Source organism: Amblyomma maculatum, chromosome 1 (genome assembly GCF_055883805.1).
Source record: "Amblyomma maculatum isolate TAMU_Amacu chromosome 1, ASM5588380v1, whole genome shotgun sequence".
Taxonomy (NCBI): domain Eukaryota; kingdom Metazoa; phylum Arthropoda; class Arachnida; order Ixodida; family Ixodidae; genus Amblyomma; species Amblyomma maculatum.
In genome coordinates this window covers 422,879,661-422,900,994 of record NC_139344.1, presented here as the reverse complement: position 1 = coordinate 422,900,994, position 21,334 = coordinate 422,879,661, and the positions used below count along the sequence as shown (strand labels likewise).

The window sequence follows — 21,334 nt, the reverse complement described above, 5'->3', positions numbered from 1 at the left end:
ATAACATGTCAGGATCTTGCAATATAGGCTATCTGGGACATATATATCGAGTATTAAATGAAAAATCAAACAGATTTCGCAGAGACGAGCAGGCAGCCTGACAGCACCCTGACTTCTTCCACAGATAACAGATGGTCGCAGATAACAGGTGATAACAGATGGTCGCTTAGGGTAACAAACTGGATTCCAAGGGAAGTAAAGCGTAGCAGGGGGCGGCAGAAAGTTAGGTGGGCGGATGAGGTTAAGAAGTTCGCTGCAGGGGTGAAATGGATGAAGCTAACACAGGGCCGGGCTATTGGAGGAATAGGGAGAGAGGCCTCCACCCCCCCCCCCCCTCCACCCCCGCTAGGTATAGTCCGGCTGATTATTATTATTATTATTATTATTATTATTAAGGCGAGTATTTACAGGCTCATGAGTGTGCGCCCATCCGCAGAAAGTGTCACACTCAACCTGTCAATAAAATGACGTGATCCCCCACCAACGAACCAGGAATCGAATTACTCCTCTGATTACCAGACGAGCGCCTAAATCAACTGCGCCACGCCGGGCACGTAAGAAAGATAACTTAGTTCTCCTTGTCTAGCGTTTCTGCCGTCGCCATGGCAACATAGGGCCGCAACGACGCCGCCTTCAACCTAGTCTACAAGAGGGCGTGTACCTTTCGTACCTTTCCTGATACTTTTCGTTTCCTTGGAACAGGGAATAGGAAATGTTGCGAGAATTGTACCTCACCGGTGCTCACATATGGGCGGAAACTTGGCAATGGGTTGGGTGTGAAATGAGGACACAGCACCACAGCGCGAGCTATGGAAACGAAAATGATATGTATAACGCTAGTGGAAACAGCAGAATGAGTGAGATAAGAATCCATTTAATGATGTTCTATTGTAACTCATGGAAGACAAAAGGCCGAAGATGCACTGTCCAGCAGGCTGCTTTGGGAAATATAATTTGTCTAGTTAGCAACCATACCGTCTTCTTCAGGAGAGGGTCGAACATTTTGTAGGGTTGAAAATTTTTGTATAAATTTTGTAAAAAGCAGCTTCTCTCATAGCCTTAGTTGCTTTGAGACGTTAGACCCTGCAAACCAACCAATGTTTTAAACAGTGCACCCCGAGAAAAAAAACTTCAAACTGAAGATATCGAGCACGTGCTACGAGACATACAAATGTCAGCTGATAGACTGCTTCACGCGGTATAGCAAAGCTGCATCGCTCGCTAATGGAATAGACCACTCCGCCTAGCAATTTGTAACCCGACTGACATCCCTCGAGCCCAGACAGGCCTACGTTACTGAGTTTAGCTTCGCTCGCAGCTTCGCCGAATGCGCGCACTCATTGCAGTTGCAATCCGGCCTCAAAGCGAGGTGGAGGAGCAACCTACGCCAGACGCACTCACTGCCGCTGCGTTACGCTGTGCAGCCACTTATTAGGTTGACATTATGTGCGCCTCGTGAACACGCGCTACAAACTTTAAGCGACGCCGTAGTGAGCACGTTTTGCAGAAAAGCCGTCGAAGTACTTGGCATTGTTCCAAACGTACCTTAAAACTCACGGAGATTATTTTGTATCATAATTATGACGCAACTACTTTCTGCAGCATTTCCTATTTCGCGTCTAAATTTGTCACATGTTTCTAGAGACACTGGAGGCCAGCTGCGATAAGTATTCGAAGCGACGACACATTTACTTCAAATTGTATGTCGTCAGTCATCAACGTAGACGTCTACAAAGACGTGAAATTAAGAGCCCTGAACAAGGGTAGAAGAAGCAAGACTAAGTTCGCAGGTCGAGCCAACAGTTCGACAACTGGACTTGTCTTCGTCGGGGCAAAGACAAGTCCACTTGCCGAAACGTTGGCTCGACCTGCGAACAGAGGCTTCCCCCCCCCCCCCCCCCCTCTACCTTTGTTCAGTGCTCTTTCATACTGTGTAAGCCATCTTCTTCCTCTCGTTCTACCTGGATCCTCTACAAAGAAGTGAGACAGACCCCTTCTTCCCCTTCTGATCCCCAAAAAGCAATGTAAACGGAATAATGCAAGAAATTCGTCGAATGATTAGGCGGTTTCAAAGGCGCTGTAGTGTCTACTCATAAGGCGAACATTGAGCGTCCTCCTAATCGACAATGATTTTTTTTTTCTTTCTCGATGTAATATCCCGAAAAAGAGCTTCTGTTCCGCAATACAACAGGGCAATAAAAACAAAAATGCGAAAAGATCGTACATTGTGTTAATTAGCACAAGGATTAAGGCACCCTACAAATTGTATGGCGTCCGCCTTAGACAATATGCAGCTTTAAGTGTAAAATAAATCTGAAGCAAGCTCCTTTTTTCATATATATTTTGAACCTGCTTAAAAAGAAGTATCCGGTATAATGCCATCTTATTTTGAAAGTGCAAGATGTTATATTGACATAACAAATCAATGACATTTACTACACTTTACGAAAGTTCAGCGACTTTGGCGATGGACATATCTTTGTAAAAAACATACACCCACACTTTGGAGATTTTTCAAAGAAACATTTCTTGTACGTTTGTTATTTCTACGCATTGTGCGTCCTCTCGATAACAAGCAATATACCGCAGATCCTACACGTAGAAGCTTCTATATATATATATAGGATGCGAGAACATTTAACGTACTTGGTCGCTTAAAAAATAATAGAGCGAAGGGTACGCTTCATTTAAAGAAACATTTTATTAGACTCAACGTTTCGATCGGAGACCGATCTTTCTCAAAGATCGGTCAAAGAAAGATCGGTTCTCAAAGAAAGATCGGTCTCCGGTCGAAACGTTGAGTCTAATAAAATGTTTCTTTAAATGAAGCGTACCCTTCGCTCTATTATATATATATATATATATATATATATATATATATATATATATATATATATATATATATATATATATATTGTTACGATGAAATAGCAAAGGGGTGTTTATTTACAGTGATCTGGCAGTGGGATAAGGTGAAGCCTACTAGCCCCAGGCACCAACGCTTCGTCTTCTTCTTCTGCCTCACCATCACCATCCCTCATCGTCGTCATTAGCGTGACATTTCCCCCCTACTCAGACGAAGCCCTCTGGGCGTGTTCGTGAGTCGTGCGAGGCTGACACGGCTTCAAGCGGGCAACATGACACAGTTCGGTTTTGGCAGACCGGCGACCCGATGCTGTCAGGCGGGCTATCCCATAAGTTAAATCACTAAGGCGTTTGATAACCACATATGGGCCGTCATAATGGGCCAATGTCACGCTAATGACGACGATGAGGGATGGTGATGGTGAGGCAGAAGAAGAAGACGAAGCGTTGGTGCCTGGGGCTAGTAGGCTTCACCTTATCCCACTGCCAGATCACTGTAAATAAACACCCCTTTGCTATTTCATCGTAACAATATATATATATATATATATATATATATATATATATATATATATATATATATATATATATATATATATATATATATATATATATATATATATATATATATATATATATATATATATATATATATATATATATACACACATATATATTCGAAAGGTTTGGGCGCCAGTCACGGCTGCGAGAGGTGGTCAGTTCGAAACCCACCGCCGGACACCCAGTGGTAAAATTGGGTATACAAGCGTTCCCCGGCCCGGCGCCCGGCTCTTTCAGGGCTGTGCGTTTGGAGGAGGCTCTGCTAACCCTGCTGTGCTCCTTTGAGGGCTTAAAGTTTTGAACAACTAATAGTCTGGAAAAGCAGGTTGGTTGGTTGGTTGGTTCATGGGAAGGGAAAGGCGCAGTATCTGTCACACTTGCTCTGTGGACACCTGAACCGCGCCGTAAGGGAAGGGATAAAGGTGGGAGTGAAAGTGGATAGAGAGAAAGGGGGGCCGTAGTGGAGGGCTACGGAGTAATTTCGACCACCTGGGGATCTTTAACGTGCGCTGACATCGCACAGCACACGGACGCCACTTCGTTTCGCCTCCATCGAAACGCAGCCGCCGAGGCCGGGATTCGATCCCGGGAACTCCGGCACAGTAGTCGGGCGTCTTACCACTGCACCACCCCGGCGGGGCTGGAAAAGCAGGAAAAAAAAAAAAAAAAAAACTCGGCAGGCTGCCGAGAAAGAAATGAGTGTGTGTGTATATATATATATATATATATATATATATATATACATATATATATATATATATATATATATATATATATATATATATATATATATATATATATGCATAACATGCGTCTCACTGGATTATACGCCAATTTCAATTACTGGTTGTGAGAACAGGATTCACTTGAATAGCAAAATATTGATGTGTATAGGAAGTTGATAACTTTTTTTACCAACATTTTCAATAAAGTGATTTAGAATATTTTATAGAGACGTGTGCGTTTTTAAGAGATCCTAGCATGTGAGTGCTTGCACAAGGACGGAAATGGCGCCGTTGGGTGGATTGTGGACATGCTCCGGCGCTCTTAGCGGTCGTGTTCATGCTTTCGCATTGTCGCATCTAAACAGTGTTGTGTGCCTCTACACCGAATTTTTATGGCAGTTTTACAACTGTCAGCAAGCGCGTGAAGCACTTCGACAGCATAATTTCGCCAAACTTAGACCGTTTCCATCGATGTGCGCATAACAGTATTTTTTATTCCACCATTACCACAGCCTGGTGTCCCATAATTCTGGAATGGCTTCTCAAGGAGAAAGCAGGTATAAAATATAGTCGCCATTTATGGAATAACGTAAGCGAATGTGGCACAGCTATTAAAGGCGCGGGCACAGTTATCGGTGTTGGCTGATACCTCCTGAAATATTTCGTGCGCTGCCTAACTGAGGTTATCCGTTATTGATGTCTGCATGTTGGTAGTGGACGCTTTTGCGCATTCTCTTGGAAGGTTTTTTTTAATTGTTATTTCCAATGTTAGATGCAGGATAGCAACTAGAACGTGATTTGTTGCCGCGTTCACTTATTCTAGCCTTTGTAGTTTTGTATTCAGGTCTCATAACGCTAGAGTATTTCAGCTAGCTAGCTGGTGTAAATACTGATAACGCGCGTGCGAAGTTTTTCCACAAGGACCAAATAATTTAAGAGAAAGTGCAGATGATTTGTTTATATTACCATATTACAAAGTCTTCTCTCATGACGCAAATATACTTGTCACAAATAGAAGCCCCGTAATTATGAAAATTAAATGAAAAGCAGAGCATGCATACTGCCGCGAACCATTCAAATCTTTGTTTGTTGCTTTTCAACAGCCGCATGCGGCCTTGTCTCTGTGATTGTGGCGCACTGAGTGATTTTGTGCTCTTTGCTTGTTCATGCTCAGTATACGCGAAACGAGACTCTATCGCTTTCTTTGGACAGCGAGATGCACCGATTTTAGCATGGACTGATCGCAGCAAGAATAAGTGTTTCCGTAACATTCCGGAGTTTTCCAGAATTCCTTAGCTGGTTAATTTAGGTATGTCGGCAATGATTTTAAATTGGTAACTGTCGATTGCAACGGGCATTTTTAGGCCGACGATTGACAAGCACGACTGCTATTTCGACGCTGCCGCGTTGTTTGATTCCTTTGTGGGCGGGCTCAAGTCAGCCCAATAAAGAGTTTCTCTCGTTGCAACGTTCGTCCTCTGCGGCATCGTCACTACCACGTGACAGTATTCACGCAATAGTTTCTGACAAAAATACCTTTGAGACCCATTGCGCGCCTATGTAAAAAAGTTTCAGTTTTGTCTGTGTCCTAAAAACCTTATGACTAAATCGGATAAGCAGAGTCAACGCGCTCTTAATGGTTGCGTAATATCGAAGGCATAAGTTATACCCATCGCAGAGAAAATAAGAGCTGCGAAAATTAAACCGAAGGCATTTGATCCCTTTTTGTTCGTTTATCGCGCTCCTTCGCTCTTACTTTTGACCACAGCAATGCGAAACTTCGACCGACCGATCCTCAGACTTTAACCCTACATTATGAAACCAGATGTTGATCCGTTTTCGGAATCTCGCAGAGCCCAAATTGCGGCGGGGCCATTAGAAGTGCGAATCGCTGAACATTTTGAAAGATAACGCATGACCACACATCATTTTATAAATGTTTCCTCTGTACGGCACTAAACACGCCTACCAAAGGCAGACGGAGCCTCAAGAATTACACGAAAAAAAAAAAAAAAAACGAGAAATGCACAACGCTGCCTAAATTGTCCATTCCATTCGCCGCCTCTTCCTACGGAGGGTTAACAAAAAATCCTCCAGAGAAATAAAGACAATCTTTAGTCGGTTTCAGTCAATGTCTCAATTGGTTACAGTCTACGTGACATCGTAGCACTCACCTTCTCGGGTGCGCTCTCTTCCATGCAGGTGATGAAGCCCTGCACGAGATCGCTGCCGTTTTCCGACGAGAAGTATGCATCGACGAAAAGTTGGCCGAGGGCCTCTGCCACGCGAATGCCCACCCCTGCGTAGTTCAATTCCCGTGTGGAACCTTGGTCAAAGTAGGGGAATGTGAAGGCATATGGCATCAGGGCGAAGTCGGGGGAACCTTCTCCACTATTGCGAAGAAGGTACTGATCCCGGTTCTGGATGACCTCGGGCAGGCTTAACGACGCCGGATCCTTGATGATGTCCTGAACTGCCAAGCGCCAGTTGGCGACCAGCGAGTCACTCTTGAACATTGCCTTGGAATTGTGGGGATGGTCAGTGTCCCCAACACCTACGCCACAAGCACAGGAAGATGTATATCAATAGCTGATCCCGATCCGGATATGCATAGAAAACTGATGACGGGACATTGAAGGTTGAAATCGCGAACAGAAAATTTGGCTGACCGCTGGTAATGAATGTACGAATCGTAGTGCTCTCATACACAGTCATTATTGTATTCTCTCGATACATCTGAACAAGGATAGGATTCAGGCATGCAGCAAAAGCAAAACTAAAACAAAAGACGCCCACAAACTTCACAGTGAGCATGCCTTCCATTTGGCGTGTGAACTAGAGGAGCTTGTTTTTTGTTTTCATGTTATATTAAATGTGTCACTTTGTACATGGCAGCCGAAGACTAAACGAAGGAGTGTGAAAGAAAAGCAGTTTAATTTATTCATTGCCGCTTTCAAATTGACGGAATTAAATTGATCATTTTACGATAACTTTAAAATGAGGGCTGCAGGCAAGCGTGGTATTGACGCACTAGCATCCCCTAGCAACCTAACCATGCCATCTCCAACGCTAAATGTGGGCTCTTTGAATCCCGCCCACACTGCATTCTCCCGTACAGCCGACGGCCCTTCGGCGCGTGTGTTCGCCAGCAGCATTCTCAAACACAGCATACTGCGACCCGCGCGATCGGAACCTTACCCGTTACGCGGTTGCTAGCGCACCTGTTATAGTATGGCAATAGAACTGATGGGGATTCAGAACGAAGCGTAAGGCTATGGAATACGTGCAGTTTTGACCCAAACAAACAGACCGGTAGTTATAGCACATCAAGAGACGAATACAGAAGTAAAGATATACAGCATACAATGAGAAAGTGTCGGCTGAGCGCCGACCGATCACAGCTACACTTGTGCACCGCAATCTAACTGCAAATCAACCCGATTTGGGAACGGCGGAGGTCTTTCATACCTTTATAGAAATTCTACTGAACAAATGCGCAAATTTCTCCTCTACATTCTAGACGTACACAATCCACCTAAAACAACAGCACCAAAATATTGCGTAAGGCGCATGTAGCCACTCAAAATGCAAGGTTACTGACTGTGGAGACTTCAACGAACCCCATGCATAATGGGGCCACTCAACTAACAGTATAAAGGGAACTAAAATATGGGAGACAGCTCAGGGGCTAGGGCATACCTTACTCATTGATCCTGATAAACCTACGCGCATTGGTAACAGTATAACCAGGTATACGTGTCCTGACCTTAACTTTGACAGAAATATTCTCAATACGAGATGGAAAAATTTGAGTACAAACGTAGGAAGCGATCGCTATATGTACCGCTTCCCGAGCCATGCATTGCAAAATGCGTCTCCAGGAAGTAAAGGAAACGAATTAGGACGTCTTCAGATATGTCCACTCACAAAGACCAGCGGAAGGTGTAGTAGTTTTAAAACGTTGAAGCAAGACGCCGGGGTGGTGAAGTGGTAAGACGCCTGACTACTGTGCCGGAGTACCTGGGTTCGAACCCGACCTCGGCGGCAGCGTTTCGATGGAGGCGAAACGGAGTGGCGTCCCTGTGCTGCACGATGTCAGTGCACGTTAAAGAACCCTAGGTGGTCGAAATTTCCGGAGTCCTCAACTGCGGCGTCTCTCATAGCCTTAGTCGCTTTGGGACGTTAAACCCCACAAACCAAAACCAAACCAACCACGAAGCAAGACGCCGCAAACACTTGGAAAACTGGGATACAGGAGGAGGAAAGTGGTACTAGCCCTGACGCTAAGCTAGTACGCATGATGGAAGCACGAAGGAGTATACATACTCGATGGCGTAAAAAATAAGCATAACCGACATTTAAAAATTCGGCTAACCCGACTTGAAAAGGAAATCGATGCTTACTCGTGGGAACTTAGCCTAGAGTAGTGACATAAAGCTTGCGGCAGCCTTAATGGGCAACTGGGCGACAAGAACACATGGCTTCTACTTAGGCATTTACTCGATCCTACTAGAACTAAGGCCGAATCCCACCAGAACCTGCATAGGATCTCGCAATCTTTCCAGGGCACTAACGAAGAGCTCATGAACACATTAAAATATCAGTACTTTAACACCTTCCAGGACATAACCACGCCAGATGGGTACGCATGGATTGGATAATCCTCACATGGATAGCGTATTTACCGTAGCAAAGATCAAAGCTGCTCTTGATCAAATTAGCACCCCCTCGGCACCGAGGGAAGATCACATCATCAATAAGATGCTGCAAGTAATACACTCTGAAGGGCTAGTTGGTTCATATTGCCGCATAGAAGACGACGCCAAAGATGATGACTGGGCCACACAAGCGCGAGCCTGGAAGAGAAGGAAGTTGGAGCGCAAGACTCGTCCAGGTTGATTTATTAAACCCGTCCTATCTTTGGGTCCTCCTTGGCGTTCAATCGAGACGTGACACTGGTGGAGCGCGCTGGGTATGCATGATAAGACTCCTTCCGGCAGTCCACAGCGAATCCCAGACATCGACACGCCTGTACATCGCGCTAGCCGCCGCCTTCTAGGCCTAGCCCCGGAGTACAACCATCTGCCAAGCTACTCTTCAAACGACCAAGTCCATCAGGTCTCCAAAGCCATGGCACATCCCAACCCTACGCCGGTGACTCTTCAGAACACCAAGGTGCCAGAGTGCTTTCGCGGGGAAGCGTTTGAAGATGTCGAGGACTGGCTTGACCAGTTTGAGCGAGTGGCCAAGATTAATCAGTGGAGCGAAGATCACAAGCTTTGCAATGTTTATTTTGCCCTTCAGGATAATGCTAGAACGTGGTTTGAAAACCACGAGGCCAGCTTATCCACATGGAACGACTTCCGCCGCCAGCTTGTAGACACCTTTGCGAGAACTGATCGACGCGACAATGCGCTGCGCCTGCTTGAAGTGCGTGTCCAGAAGCCGAATGAGAGCGTGGCTATGTTTGCGGAAGACATGGCTCGCCTTTTTCGCCGTGCCGACCCTGATATGAGTGAGCCAAAGAAGTTACGGCATCTCATGCACGGTGTCAAAGAACAGGTGTTTGCCGGCTTAGTACGCAACCCACCTAAAACCGTGAGTGAGTTCATTAAGGACGCTACGGCTATAGAGCGAGCCCTCCAAGATCGGTGCCGCCAGTACAACCGACCAGCCAGCTGTGCCCCGACGACTGCGGCGGCGCTGACTGCAACAGATCAGACCACTCTTCGAGACATGATTAGAGAAATTGTCCTTGAGGAGTTGCAGCGAATTTCGGTTACGAAAGCTCAGTCGTCAGAGGCCCTCGTGCAGGCTGTAAGGAATGAAATTCGGTGCTCCCTAACACCGTCTGCCCAGTGCAACGAGTTTCATCCAGTCGACAACGCGGCAGTCATTTCCGAACCACCATACCGCGTTCCACAACCGGTCAACTACCCGGCCAACATTCCTGCACCTTATCACGAGCCGCAATCTAAGAGCTACGCCGCGGTCCTACGTCGCCCGCCTCCAGACCACGCCTCACCGAGCGCACCAAGCCGTCAGGAGACGCGATTCTTCCAGGGGCCTCAGTGGGCGCCTTCCAGGTGCTCTCAACTACGCCGAACGGACAGGTGGCGCAGTTATGACAGCCGGCCACTCTGTTTCTACTGCGGACAACCTGGCCACGTATATCGGTACTGCCGTTACCGCGAAGAGGGGCAGGCCTTTCCGTCTGCTTCTGCTCGCCGCCGCTTCGACGCTGACACTGCCCAAACCGACGACGGCCTTCCGGTCAGCAGGGAAACCGAATCCCCGGGCTTCCGCCGCCGCTCCTCCCCATCGCCACAGCGTTATTCTCCGCCGATGCGTCGTGGCAATGCTGACGTTGGCGGACGGCGGTCCCCTAGCCCTCACCGGGGAAACTAACAGCCCCAACCTCACGAGGGGAGGTTGCACACAGTCTAAAAGTGTCAAAACCCTCACCACCGCCGCAACAGCCGACAGCCCGTGCTTCTGACGCTGCCGTTAGTATGGACATTGCCGCACTACCGCCGAAAATGCCGCCTACATTACCACCGAAAATGCCGCATCAGATGAGCAGCCCCGACGACGAAGCTGATACCGCTGACCTTGCCGCACTTCCGCCGAAAATGCCGAAAGAGACGAGCAACCCAGATAACGTTGTTAGCGCTGACCTCGCCGTTTCCATTGATGGGCTGGAAGTACATGCTCTGGTGGATACCGGGGCGGATTTTTCAATTATTAGCCAGGAACTGGCTGACACGCTGCGCAAAGTAAAAACCGAATGGACTGGGCCAGTAATAAGAAGTGCTGGGGGCCAGCTACTGGCACCGACAGGGAAGTGCACTGCCCGGATAGGAATAGGAAACGCGGTGTTTGTTGGCAGCTTCGTTATTCTCCCTGACTGTTGCAAAGATCTCATCTTGGGCATGGACTTTCTGCGTCTTCATGGGGCTGTAATCAGCATTCGTGACAGCGTCGTTGCCTTCACCAACAATCATGAAGATCTTGGTTGTGCGGAAGTACCACTGATGCCCTTACGCGTCGCCAATGAGACAGTGACATTACCTCCGCGATCATGCTCTCTTGTTGAAGTGAAGTGCGACATGGCGCATACCGGCGATGGTATCGCCGAAAGGGCAGTCGCCCTGGTACTAAGCCGAGGTGTTTCTATAGCTCGAGGGCTAGTCAACTTGACCAATGGACAGACCGAAGTGCTGCTGACAAACTTCAGCGACGAGCGTCAGCAAATTCCGAAAGGCACAACTGTGGCCTTTTTCGACAGCATCCCAAAGGCGCAGCACTGCTTCTCACTGCAACAGGAAGGATCAATGTGCAAGACGCCCGTAACCATCGTCGATGTGAGTAAAAATTTGTCTTCTTCAGAACGGGACCGTCTTTTGGATCTCATAGATCAATTTCGAGACTGCTTTGCTTCCGAATCGCGGATCGGCCAAACGCCTTTGACAAAACATCGAATCATATCACGGATGACTCGATTCGCCCGATTCGACAAAATCCTTACCGTGTAGCTCCGAAAGAACGTGCAGCCATTCAGCGCCAGGTGGCCGAAATGCTTAGAGACGACGTTATCCAGCCGTCACAGAGCCCCTGGGCTTCCCCCGTGGTACTTGTTAAAAAGAAGGACGGCAGCTTACGATTTTGCATAGATTACCGCAAGCTCAACCAAGTAACTAAAAAAGACGTGTACCCTCTTCCTCGCATCGACGATTCCCTTGATCGCCTACGAAATGCACGTTACTTCTCATCAATGGACTTGAAAAGTGGATATTGGCAGATAGAAGTAGACGAGAGAGATCGGGAGAAGACAGCATTCGTCACTCCCGATGGATTGTACGAGTTTAAGGTCCTTCCGTTCGGTTTATGCTCAGCACCAGCAACATTTCAGAGGTTGATGGATACTGTGCTCTCGGGACTTAAGTGGCAAACATGCCTGGTGTATCTTGACGACGTGATTGTGTTTTCGGCCACATTTGAAGAGCATCTACGCCGTCTGCTAGCTGTATTTCAGGCCATACGATCTGCGGGCCTCACACTAAAACCCGAGAAGTGCCACTTCGGGTACGAGGAGCTGCAATTCTTAGGTCACGTCGTTAGCCAAGAAGGTGTCCGGCCTGATCCTGAAAAGCTCTTCGCAGTCGCCAAGTTCCCGACACCTACGGACAAAAAGACATTGCGGCGTTTCCTGGGTCTTTGCGCCTATTACCGCCGGTTTATTGCTGGTTTCTCACGAATTGCCTGGCCATTAACTTCGCTGACGCGTGACAATGCTGTCTTTCACTGGGGTGAAGAACAGGAACAAGCGTTTAATGAGCTGCGGAGACGTTTACAGACACCACCTGTCCTGGCGCACTTTGATGACGACGCCCCTACACTGCTTCATACGGATGCCAGCAACGTGGGCTTAGGTGCTGTGCTGGTGCAGCGCCAGGGTGGTGTGGAAAAAGTAATTGCTTACGCCAGCAGGACCCTATCTAAAGCAGAAGCGAACTACTCGGCAACCGAAAAAGAATGCCTTGCAGTGGTATGGGCGGTTATGAAGTTCCGCCCTTATTTGTACGCTCGCCCCTTTCAAGTCGTTAGCGACCATCACTCGCTCTGTTGGCTGACGAATCTAAAGGACCCTTCAGGGAGACTCGCGCGTTGGAGCCTTCGATTACAAGAATTCGACATGGCAGTTATTTACAAATCTGGAAAAAAGCACGCGGATGCTGACTGCCTTTCGCGAGCGCCGGTCGAACCTTTTACTATGACCGATGAAGACACTGCATTTTTAGGTGTCATAGATGACGCAACGCTTTCCCAACAGCAGCGAGAAGACCAGGAATTGCTCCCTCTTATTGATTTCTTGGAAAAACGAACTGCCGTTGTGCCTAAGATTTTCACCCGAGTAATCTCTTCATTCTTTATTCGCAACAACGTGCTTTACAAGAAGAACTTCCGCCCTGGGGGAAACAGTCATCTACTCGTCGTCCCATCTGTTCTCCGCAGTGAAGTTCTGCAAGCGTGTCACGACGAGCCAACCGCCGGTCACCTAGGCTACACCCACACGTTGGCTAGTGTCCAGCACGGATACTACTGGCCAAAACTGCCTGCGACAGTGAAACACTATGTACGTACGTGCATAGACTGCCAGCGCCGTAAGTCACCCCCTGTAAAACCAGCTGGCCTACTCCATCCTCTTCAAGTGCCAACAACACCTTTTAAGCAAATCGGCATGGACCTCCTGGGACCATTTCCGACGTCGACAGCCGGAAATAAATGGATAATTGTCGCCACCGATTATCTAACCCGCTACGCGGAGACCAAGGCTCTGCCAAGGGGTACCGCCGCCGAAGCAGCTCGGTTCTTCGTGGAGAACATTGTCCTGAGGCATGGCGCTCCGGCGCTCATTATAACTGACCGAGGAACTGCATTTACGGCCGAACTTTTGGAGACCGTTCTCCGCCTCAGTGGTACCAGTCACCGTAAAACTACAGCCTATCACCCCCAAACCAATGGGTTGACGGAACGCCTCAATAAAACCATTGCAGACATGCTTTGCATGTACGTTGACGTGAACCACAAGAATTGGGACGAAATTCTTCCCTACGTCACGTTCGCCTACAATACGGCACGCCAAGACACCACTCGTATGACACCATTCAGCCTCCTTCACGGGCGACCAGTAACAACTATGCTGGATGCAATGTTGCTCCCGAATGCCGACACCGACGATCTCGATCAGGACGCCGAGGAAATCGCTCAGCGTGCAGAGGAAGCCCGCCAACTAGCGCGTGTGCGGATCAAGAATCAGCAAGAGCATGATGCACGACGCTACAATCATAGACGCCGACATGTCATGTACGAACCTGGCGACAAAGTGTGGATCTGGACGCCTATTCGCCGCCGTGGACTCTCCGAAAAACTATTGCGGCGATATTTCGGGCCATATCTTGTTCAGCGACGTTTAACCGACGTCACTTATGAGGTGGTGCCAGACGGGGTGTCGACCTCGAAGCGACGCCAGCAACAAGCCGACGTCGTCCACGTTGTACGCATGAAGCCGTACAACTCGGACTGACCTTGACCCCCTACTACCTTTTATGCTCATCGGGACGATGCTTCCTGAGGAGGGGGGCAAATGCCGCATAGAAGACGACGCCAAAGATGATGACTGGGCCACACAAGCGCGAGCCTGGAAGAGAAGGAAGTTGGAGCGCAAGACTCGTCCAGGTTGATTTATTAAACCCGTCCTATCTTTGGGTCCTCCTTGGCGTTCAATCGAGACGTGACAATATTAATTGAACGAGTAAAACTGCGAGAAAAAGACGGGACGTAAGAAACACACAGGCACAAAGGCCTTGTTTGTGCCTGTGTTTTTCTTACGTCCCGTCTTTTTCACGCAGTTTTACTCGTTCAGTTAAGATGCTGCAAAACGTAGAGGACCAGTCAGTATGGGCTATTACGGACCTCTTACGCAGGTACTGGACAGAGGGCAGCGTCCCTACGTATGGAAGCAGGCTAAAATAAGTTTCATACCTAAACCGGACAAAAGACTCGAGGTGGGGAACCTCCGCCCGATCTCACTGTCGTGTCTCGGAAAGGTAATGGAACCCGTCTTAAGAGGCTCCTCATGCACACCGATGCGGAAGGCATATTTCCTTCGTCCATGACTGGGTTTGAGCAGGTCTTTCGACTGAGGACATCACGTAGCAAATACATAATGACATTATAGATCCAAATCGCATAAGCGCCACTTGAACCATCCTGGGACTCTATGTGAGTAAGGTCTTCGACAATGTGTCACACGATTCCATCCTCACTCACCTCTCGCTGATGAACGTAGGTGAACGGACATGCGACTACATCGTTACCTTTCTCAACGCGCCATCGGTTACGCTCCATTTCGGGGACAGAACTAGCGACAAAATTACACTAAAGACGAGATTAAAAATTACACTAGCGACGAGATTAACACCGCAAGGCGCCGAACTTTCACCTTTTCTATTCAACATAACTATGAATGGCCTTCAGCGTCTGTTAGATAATATCCCACAGATTATCGTAATCACCATCATCAGGCTGACTATGCCCACTGCAGGGCGAAGGCCTCTCCCATATTTCTCCAATTAGCCCTGTTCTGTGCTAGCTGCATCCACTTGACCGCTGCGAACTTCTTAACCTCATCCGCCCACCTAACTTTCTGCCTCCCCCTGCTACGCTTTCCTTCCCTTGGAATTCAGTTTGTTACCCTAAGCGACCATCGGTTATCCTCTCTTCGCACTACATGTCTTGCCCATGTCCATTTTTTTTTCTTGATTTCCACTAGAATGTCAGTGACGTGAGTTATATCTCCAACCCACTCTGCACATTTTCTATCTCCTAAAGTTATCCCTACCATTTTGCGTTCCATAGCCCTCTGGGTTGTCCTCAACTTAAGAGTAGAACTTTCTTGGTTAGCCTCCACGTTTCAGCCCCATAGGTGAGTACAGGTAAGATGCAACTGTTGTATACTTTCCTCTTGAGGGATACCGGTAAGCTGCTAGTCATAATCTGCGAGTGCTTGTCAAATGCGCTCCGCCCCAATCTTATTCTTATTTCTTTTTCATGGTCCGGATCTGCGGTTACTACTTGTCCTAAGTAGACATATTCGCCTACTACTTCCAGTGCCTCGCTACCTAACGTAAACTGCTGTTCCTTCCCGAGGCTGTTGAACATTACCTTAGTCTTCTGCCTATTGATTTGTAAGCCTACCTTTCTACTTTTCCTGTCTAGGTCATCAATCATTATTTGCAGTTCATCCCCCGAGTTACTCAGCAAGGCAATGTCATCAGTGAATCGCAGATTACTGAGGTATTCTCCATCTACCCTTATCCCTAACTGCTCCCATTCCAAGTCTCTGAATACTTCCTCTAAGCAAGCCGTGAATAGTACTGGGGAGATCGTGTCTCCTTGCCTAACACCTTTCTTTATGAGAATTTGTTACTTTCTTTATGCAGAACTATGGTTGCTGTGCAGTCCCTATATATATTTCCAGCACTTTCCCGTACGGCTCGTTTACCCCCTGATTTTGCAATGCCTGCATCACCGCCGAAGTTTCAACTGAGTCAAATCCTACACATATGTTCCATATACGTCGACGACATCACCATGTGGACCAATCCTTGCTCCGATGGAGAGATTACAGAGTCATTACGAGCTATGGTACAGTCTTACGTGCAGGAAAACGGACTTACATGTTCACCGGCTAAATCGGAACTCTTATGGTGAATTCCAATCACAGAACCAGAGGCCCGCCCATTGCGCGACAGAGCACCCGAATTCGGCGGAGAGCATGCGTTCCGACTCTGCTTTTTGAACACTCCGCTCCGGCCGGAGCAAGTAGGCGGCACTCGCGAACTGACGGAGGAAAAAATTGCCATTCCTTGCGCTTGTGTGCGCTTCATGTACGGACCGTATCGTCTGTTTTCGAACCTATCTAACTCGCTCCCCCTGGTTCTTGAGGTGTTGACATCAACAGTCTACGCGATCATTTCATTCATGGTCGCACAGTCATACGCGGGCGCACACGGTAAGAGTTATTTGGCACTTCTTCGAATAAAACAGTCGCGGTGCGCCGTTTTCAGCCGCCCAAAGCATAGCAGTAATTGAATTGCTTGGAGTTTACGAAATTAAAGCACATAAAGACAGTTTTTCGGTCGCTCTTTGAGACTTAGGCTGCTGTCCCCAAGAGACAGCACAAGTTTGCGACGAGGAATTTGTATCGAAAGCGGCTGCAAGTACTAATCGTCTGCTAAAAGCACAGAGGGAGGAGCTTGCGCGGCCGAGACGACAAGCGGGCGAAAATGGAAAGCGCCGCTGAAGGAATACCACGCAAACTTCCGGCCGGTTCCGCCGGTTTCGGCGGAACACTCTTGACTGCTCCACGGAGCGACCTTGGCTCGGCAATTGCTCCCCACCTGCGTTTATTTTCGTTCTGTGTGTTAGCGCGGTGAACCACTAATAACCGACTATAATTCTCGCCATTTCTGCGTTTGGACTACAATTTCCCCGAAAAGAACAGAAAACACTGCTCTGTAAGTGCTCCAGCCCTGCGATTGTAATTCTCCATTAGTTATAAGGAACAAACAAGCCTCACAGGCAGAATCTGATTCTCAAGAACCCATCCAGTTACACATTGACAACCATCCGATACCCCCGGTAGCCACGATCAGATTTCTCGGAATTGTGATTCAGAATAATGCGCACAACACAGAAGCTATACGCTGGCTACGCATCACGGCGCACCATATAGATGGGCTGGTGAGGCGCGTTGCCATCCGTCGCAGGGGTATGAGGTAAGCTGACCTGTTACGGATAATGCAACCCTTCGTAAGTAGAATCATGTAGGTCTGCTCGTACTATCATCTGGGTCGTAGGGACAAATGTGCGCTTAATAGCATAATAAATCCAGCACACAAAGCGGCCCTTGGCCTGCTGGTATACGCCAACTAAGATCGACTACTGCAGTTGAGAAGTTTTAGCACGCTACCTAACTAATTGAAGCCCATAAGACAGCCCAAGTGACCCGCTTGTCACGCAACGTTGCGGGACGCGTAATTCTCGACAAGCTCCACATACACCCCACTGAGGAGATGTAGGCAACATCCCATTTATTGGCTGACATTACTAGTAGACTAGTTGTTAAGCTAAAACATGGATATCCAGGCAGATTCGCAGAGCGAAAAGACGACGGTTTAATTCCGGGTCGGAAATATATAGAGAAGAAAAGAAAGGAAGGGAAGAAGGAAAGAGGGACCATCGATGCATGCGCTGGTTATCTGCAGCATTGTTGTCTGCAGCACACCCGAAGCATACACGCAGCATTACGGCTGCAAGGTCACCGGCGCGGAGCCTCACAGCAGCCGACCGCGCTCCGACCAAGGCAGCTGACGGCATGCGGAGGATCACGCAGATGGCATACTTTTTTTTTTCACATACGGCTCGATCCACCCATGCCTGCCCATTCACGGCAAGCGCGCTCTCCCTCGAGACCGGCCGTGGACCATTGGAGTTGATTTCTCGTACTGCTAATAGATGGCGCTGCAGTCACAGCAAGCATGAGACCATACTATGGCAGAACAGATCGTGATGACTCACTGAACGGTGGCTCTCCAAAAGAACCGCCGCTCATGGTTCCTCACGGCTCACTGAACGAGCGGCTCTCCAAAACAACCGCCGCACACGGTTCCTGACCGCTCGCTGAGCGGCGGTTCTCCAAAAGAGCAGCTGTTCAGTGAGCCGCCGCTCATTCTCGCTCTTTTGAAAGAGCAGCTAAAAACAGCAGAAGGCGAGGGGACGTTTGCGAGGAAGGGCCGGAGGCATGGCCTCCAAAAACCCGCGCGCACGTTTCTCTCACGCGCGCGTTGAGGTGATCTCGGAAGCCATGCGAGAGGTCAGTTGCTTTCTCTAATCGCTAATAGATGGCGCCGAAGTCGCACCGAGGAGAAGATCCGGCTCTCAAGGAACCATTCGGCACGAATCGGATCACTGAACGGGTGAGCCGGCTCACCAAAAGAGATGTCCGCTCACTTTTAGTGAGCCGCCGCTCATCAGCTCTTTTGAAACAGCCGTCAAAAAGACCCGGCTCGCTCCCGGGCGACCCATTTCTACCTCTTCAACGCATTTGTAACTGCGCTTCTTTTAAGCAATCCCACAAGCTCATGCAGTATATCGTAGATTTAAAGTTATTCTGGTAATTCTTCCTCTTCCCTAACCTGCTATTATTTTCAACGCACCCATGCTGCAAGCTTACTCAATCCTTCAATAATGGGTCTCTACTCTGCACTGCACACAGCACGTGGCACAGCATTTAAGGACGTGGGCAGTTTACGCTATGCTGTCACTCAAGTAATACAATGAATTTAACGGGGCTCTGGAGTGCGGGCGAGTATCTGTTTTGGCGAGACGTTGAAACAGATGCGTATCAAAATGTGCGGCGGAAGCCCAGCGGGCCTCGCTTCTGATTTTGAGAACAGGATAGGCGGTCAATGCTGTTAGTCCAGAGAGGTGAGTACGCACTGGCATTGAGAATACGTTTGTGCGACCTTACTGTTTTGAAAATATACTCCCTCATAATCTGCAGAAGACGCTGCAGTAGAGTCGCAATGCGGTGAGAACGCAAAGAGAATCGGGCGGCGGTGTTGGGCGTACGATACGGGGCGTTGTGTTGAATGCACACTGGCGGGAACTGCATGTACGAGCACGTGGCCGCGGCGTGCAGTTGAAAGCGTGCAACATATCATTATCCTCAACTGTGGGCTCATCGTCTCGCAACTTTTCTGGCCACAGGATGTGCATGTGCCGACGTTCCATGGTATCGAGCGCGAGCCAGGAGATTTGTTTGGCCTTCTCATCAACAACGAGCTCGACAGTCGACTCCCTATGGTCTGTGTAATTTGTTCCTCCCTATGACCCTCCTCCTCCTGTATGTTATTTTTTACCGTCTGGCAAGATGGTAGAAAACAGCTGAGGACATTCCTTTAGTTCTTTAGCCGCCTCCGGGCTTCGAAGGGCCCAGTGAAGATCAATTTTTGTGAAGATAAAAAAACTACGCTGTTGATCTAAATGATCTTTCTTTTCAGAGCTCATTTTTATACCGAAGAGCTTACAGTCCACGTCCGCAAGTACGTGATCTGGTAGTGGCATTGCCACAAGTGGTGTAATCACCGAAAGTCAAACTTCATAACTCCTTGTGTACATATGAATCTGGTTTGTATGGGCAGCCTTTCTGTTGGATGGCAACTGAAGGCGGAAGCTTTCGGCCTTGACATACGTGAAATGAACGCCAGTGTCCCCATACTTAGTCCTGGACAAATACCTCATAAGCAGAAGTCATCGTAATGAATTGACTGAAAACGTTTAGGTAGGACCTTAACGTACGTGCTTCCAGGGCAGTCCGAATTTGGCCAGTGGAGTTTCCCCGGTGGGGCTCGTAGAAGTACTTTAGGGCCACGGCTGTCGAATTCCAATTGTGGACGACAGTTGCGTTCTCACTGTAGCTCACCCAGCCTAGAACGCGGCGGCGAAATGCGTGTCGGATGTCCAGGACCAACTCTTTTGCCGCAGGGCGCAGGGTGCCTGGAAGGAAGTTGTCGCTGTACCTGGAAATAGTGACGTTGTATATCAGTAGAGAGTAAGCAAAGACGCAACGATCTTTAGGCGCCAAATGTTCTTTTCTACGTGACAATGGCACTGAGTGCTTTGCAGGTATTCAACAGGATATATGTCCTGAAGATGTTGTTTCATAACGTTTGCTGCCATAGTTTCTGCACTTGGCTCATTCTTACTGGCCGCTCCTCTCGGTCGCACCGCCCATACTGTTCGCAAATGCTACCTCCTTAAATGTGTTCTAGGCCTCTTTCCTGCTGCGAGAGCAATCGCCGAAGCCGGCTAATGATGATGCACACATGTTTTGCCCGCATAAAATGTTTTATCGGCTTCTGCGCTAGATAACGCCAACTTGAAGTGTGTTTATTTGGACTTTCTTTTGACGAAGTCTTTTTCCTGTGCCTGCTGTATAGGAGAGAAGTTGGGGGCCTTTCATTGATAAAAAGCATTCGCTAATCGCTATATGCAAGAAGGCATGACGTCGACGGAATTTATTTAAAGCCCCTTTATGAGAGCTCTTAGGCAGCGCTGCGCTAAAACAATTATACAAGCAAACCTCAATTAACATTTTTTGGCACTCAACTTGATTAATTTTGGATGATGGCATCTGGTGCATATTGCGCGCTCTACACGATCGAGTGGCCTTGTCCTGTAAGTACTAGGTTACATTCGTAAGAAGCTGGGTTGAGCACATTTGTCATCGGGAACACCAAGAGCCACTCGAATGAACTCCTCATGTGGGCCATGCTCACTATCTCATTAGATAGGGACGGAATTGTATAACGTGATGATATTCTTAATAATATTAGAGTAAAAATTGTTACAAACATATTCTAATCAAAGTATGCAGAAATTTCACCAGACCTGCGAAGTGCAGTACACTGTTAGTCTGATCACTTTTAGGGTGATCCCCCAATGTGAAGCTAGTAATCAAGTAGTAAGTGGTCACATACCCGTAAAGTATTTCGCTCCCAGTGATCAGAAACGTCTTGCTGAAGCAAAACACCTTATGTTGGAGTTCGGCTTTC

The 21,334-nt window shown here is 48.1% G+C and overlaps 1 protein-coding gene across 1 annotated transcript in view; it reads right to left on the bottom strand.

Annotated features, from left to right (window-relative positions):
• The window catches only part of LOC146209251 (uncharacterized), a 47,616-nt gene that overhangs the window by 7,594 nt on the left and 18,688 nt on the right, over positions 1-21,334 (bottom strand). Inside the window, exons 3-4 of the mRNA XM_084579890.1 lie at positions 20,079-20,299; positions 6,326-6,705 (exon numbers count right to left, since the gene is read on the bottom strand). Coding sequence (XP_084436016.1) covers positions 6,326-6,705; positions 20,079-20,299 — 601 coding nt within the window. The remainder of the gene's footprint in view (positions 1-6,325; positions 6,706-20,078; positions 20,300-21,334) is intronic.